General features: G+C 36.4%; 1 protein-coding gene across 1 annotated transcript; it reads right to left on the reverse strand.

Annotated features, from left to right (window-relative positions):
- Nucleotides 1-890: 890 nt before the first annotated feature.
- LOC106313108 (WRKY transcription factor 6) lies at nt 891-3,453 on the reverse strand. The gene is made up of 6 exons (XM_013750847.1): nt 3,082-3,453; nt 2,889-2,990; nt 2,635-2,781; nt 2,228-2,554; nt 2,008-2,121; nt 891-1,642 (listed from the first exon to the last, which is right to left on the reverse strand). Exons 1-6 carry the CDS (start codon nt 3,451-3,453, stop codon nt 1,046-1,048), a joined length of 1,659 nt encoding a protein of 552 aa, XP_013606301.1. The 3' UTR covers nt 891-1,045.
- Nucleotides 3,454-3,778: the final 325 nt, after the last annotated feature.

The raw sequence follows: 3,778 nt of genomic DNA on the forward strand, positions 1-3,778 counted from the left end.
GCAAATTAATAGAAAGGATTTTATTACAAAAATGTTTAAAACTATATACAACATTCAATCAACAAAAAGTAGAGCATTTTTCAATATGATACTTCTTCAATATATGTTCACGTAACAAAACTAATTGCAATATTGTTAAAGTAACTAACCGCGCGTAGCGCGGAAAACGACATAAAATATATAGAAACCGATTGAAGATGATCTAAACGAATTTTTTTTTTCATTTTCGCAAGTTATAAAATTTTCTCCACTCCTTCAGTATATGTTTTTGTTCATAGAAGTGAAGAAATTGATTAATCTGGAATTTTCTTTATATGCCTAATTGTCTGCTCACCTAGCTATCTCGATTTATTGATTTATTGATCAAACAATTAAACTCGTAGTTTCTAGGAAGTTGTTTTTCTTTGTTTATATCAAGACAGCAATTACGTACGTGTCAAACTTTTATGGCGGCATTTATTGACCTTTGCAGTTGTTATATTCAGTATGTATAATACAGATTCTATTAAATGTTCAGTAAGTGTCATAATGTAGTACACTTTGTTGGCGCTATCTCATTATCTTAGAAGGTACAGCCAAACTATTAGGTTTCTGTATTCGGCGACCACATGTCGTGTATAATATACACACAAAAAAAAATGTCATTATTAAAGGCAATGCTAGTTAACTTACGTACTTTTTATCTAAAAATATCATTTAAAATATAAACTAAAAATTATCTAACTAATTACAAAATTGAAAACAAAATACTATTGACTACACCATTTTAAATTTAAAAATTACCTAAAAATGAAAACAACTTACATATTCAAACATCAAAAACTTTTCAAAAGATCGTACATTAAAAAAATCGAGGGAGTATAATTTAAATAAATAGCTGATATTGTTCAAAATTAAAATATTGTGTATATTTACCAGAAGTTTTGTGTGAAATTGAACAAATGTGAATCAATGAAATAAACTCACTGTTTCTTATAACCCAGTTGAAAAAAAAATGAAAATGTAAAATATAAAACAAAACAAATTGTATGTGGTATATATGTTTCTATTGATTTTTGTTGTTTCCTTCGCCGTCATGGTGGTTCGACCCATTGATCATAGAAGAAATAACGGATGCAAGAGCTGCCGTGAAATTCGGATCAGCAGTTAGTGCTGATATTGTATCAGCCACCGCGTGCGACTGTGCTGCCGACGGTGAGCCACTGGAAAACTGTAGCCCCGAGAATTTGGATTGGTTATACAATGCCTGACCTATTACATGAGGTAACATATTTGGAGGTAAATTTGTCATTTGTTGTTGCGGGCGCAGCATCAGTGAGTTGTGGTTGTTGGTAGCGGCGGCTGTGGAAGGGGAGGAACCATTAGGAAGCGGAGGTGCGTGAGTGAGGTCTAATGTGACTGTAGGGAAAGGGGCAGAGGCTGAGATCGTAGCCATGCTTGTGGAGCAAGGAAGAACAGCCCTGGCTAGTAAATTGGTAGGGTTCATCATCCCGTCTTGACTAGACATTGACCCGGATAGTAACATGTTAGCCGCGGCCATGGTTGTGGAAGCCATCGCCACTGCAGCTGGGGGCAATGGATGGTTATGGTTTCCCTCGTAGGTCGTTATTAGAATCGATCTGTCTTCCGCACAACGTTGGACCTATAAATATACAATTACGGACCAAACATTTTAGACAATCACTCAAAAATTCTATTTTAATTAATTATGAATCTTTTGTCTAATGGTTAAATCTTTTACAAGATTCTAAAACCGACTCGGTTCGTATGTTCTTTTTTCTAATTCACACATATACAAATACCGGAAATGAACCCAAGTTTTAACACATAAACGGCAATATATAGACCGATCAGTTTACATGTCTTTTTTTTATGTATTTTTTCTTTTTATGTATAGTTTACATGTCTTTGCCCCCAAACATATTCAGTATCGTATTCCTACTTTTATGCTTTATATATGCAATCTTATATTGTTAAAAACAAAACTTGGATGACCAATATACATACTTGTTTGCGAACGGGACAACCCGTGGCCATTGTACAACGGTAATAAGCCCGCGGACATGGATTGCCTTTTGCCATCTTTTGGCCGTACTTTCTCCATTGACATCCATCGCTTATCTATAAGAAAAAAAACATAATTAATCTCTTTAGCATAGGTTTCATTTTGTGACGTAAGTCAATTAAATTTACCGTTTTAACTTTTGAGTATTGTCTAAATTCTTACCATAGTAGCTTCCGATCGGGCCCGAACCGAGACGCGGGCTTTCCTCATCGTAGCTTCTGTGGATTGTTCAAACGTTGGTGGGCTACTGTTATTCACTTTCTGAACTTTGTTAGACTCGGTTTCAGGGCTTTCTTCACGTCCAAGTCTCTTTCCGTCCCTAACCTCGTTATTACGCCTCTCAACGGCAGAACAACCGCCTGAACGAGTCCTATCTTCCGATGAAGAATTTGACAAATCCTCGGCCTCACCTGCTGCTCTCAAAGGGCCTAGATCGATAAATTGCCTCGGTACTATCGTTTCCTCATGCTTTCCAGCAGCCTCTAATGCCTAAGATCATATAGTTTCGTCGATATTAACTTATGGTAAATCCCGTTCACTTGTGGTTAGTCAATCTATTATTAAATTACCTTATTCTGTTGTTGTTGCTGCTGTTGCATAAGTGAAACAAGATGCATATGAAGCGAAGTGTAATTGTTGCTCACTTGTGTAAGCAATTCTCTTAGCTTTTCATTCTCCATTGTCATTTTCTTCAGCTCATCTTGTAACTTAACCAACTAAGATTAACATAAAAAATTTACAATATCAAATTAAACCGGTTCCTTTCATCTATAAAGCAAATAATACAGTATTAATTAACACACGTAAAATTAAGAAAAATTACCTCATTATTTGCACGCTTATCTTCCATTTCGGACGATTCTCCATTGTCGATCACTGATTGATCACTCCGGGCATTAACCGTGGTTCGAAGGTTCAAACCGGTCTATTCAAAAATAAATTCACGATAATTAATGAGTATTTAAAAAAAAAAATCATATTTCTTTTATACGAGTTATCGAAAATTTCGAACTTACATTTATGTCAGTTCGATCATCTTGTTCCTCTTTCTTAACCCGTAATCCAGCGTCGTCAACGTCGTCCCGACTAACCCTAGACTTCTTGTCGGAGAAGAAATCCACTTCTCCGGGAACTTCACGGTCGTTTTCTCCGCCGACTCCACTAGAAGAATCATCATCTTCACGGTCACGAATACCGGAGAGACTTACGGGAAACCTGAATTCACTGCCGTCGGTGGACATATTCGTCTTTTGGTCATCCTCATCGCCCATTCTAGACATCGTCAATGGATTCAAGAAGCGGCGGTGGTTATTATTCTTGAAACGGTTAGGGTTTATGAGATCAAGAGAAGATGAATCAAGAGTGAGACCAGACCAACCTCTGTCCATAAATAAAAGAAAGAAGATCACGAGATGAACCGAAGGAGAAAGATGGTTATAAAGATATATAGAGAGAGAGAGAAAGTTGAAAGATTTTTTGTTTGGTTTGGTTTAGAGAGAGAGAAAGAGATTGTGAAGTCTTCTGCCAGAACATTAGACTCTCCTATAAAAAGGGTTTGGGACGTGGACCGGCTCTTTCTTCTTCTTTCGTCACATTTTTTTTGAAATTGTGAATTAAATAAACTTTGATTTTATTTTCCGGAGACTTTGAGAAAAAAATGAAAGATTTACGTCAGATCCTGCGTCATGCTGGGTCCTGACCTGACCCGAAAAT

Source organism: Brassica oleracea, chromosome C9 (genome assembly GCF_000695525.1).
Source record: "Brassica oleracea var. oleracea cultivar TO1000 chromosome C9, BOL, whole genome shotgun sequence".
NCBI classification, from domain to species: domain Eukaryota; kingdom Viridiplantae; phylum Streptophyta; class Magnoliopsida; order Brassicales; family Brassicaceae; genus Brassica; species Brassica oleracea.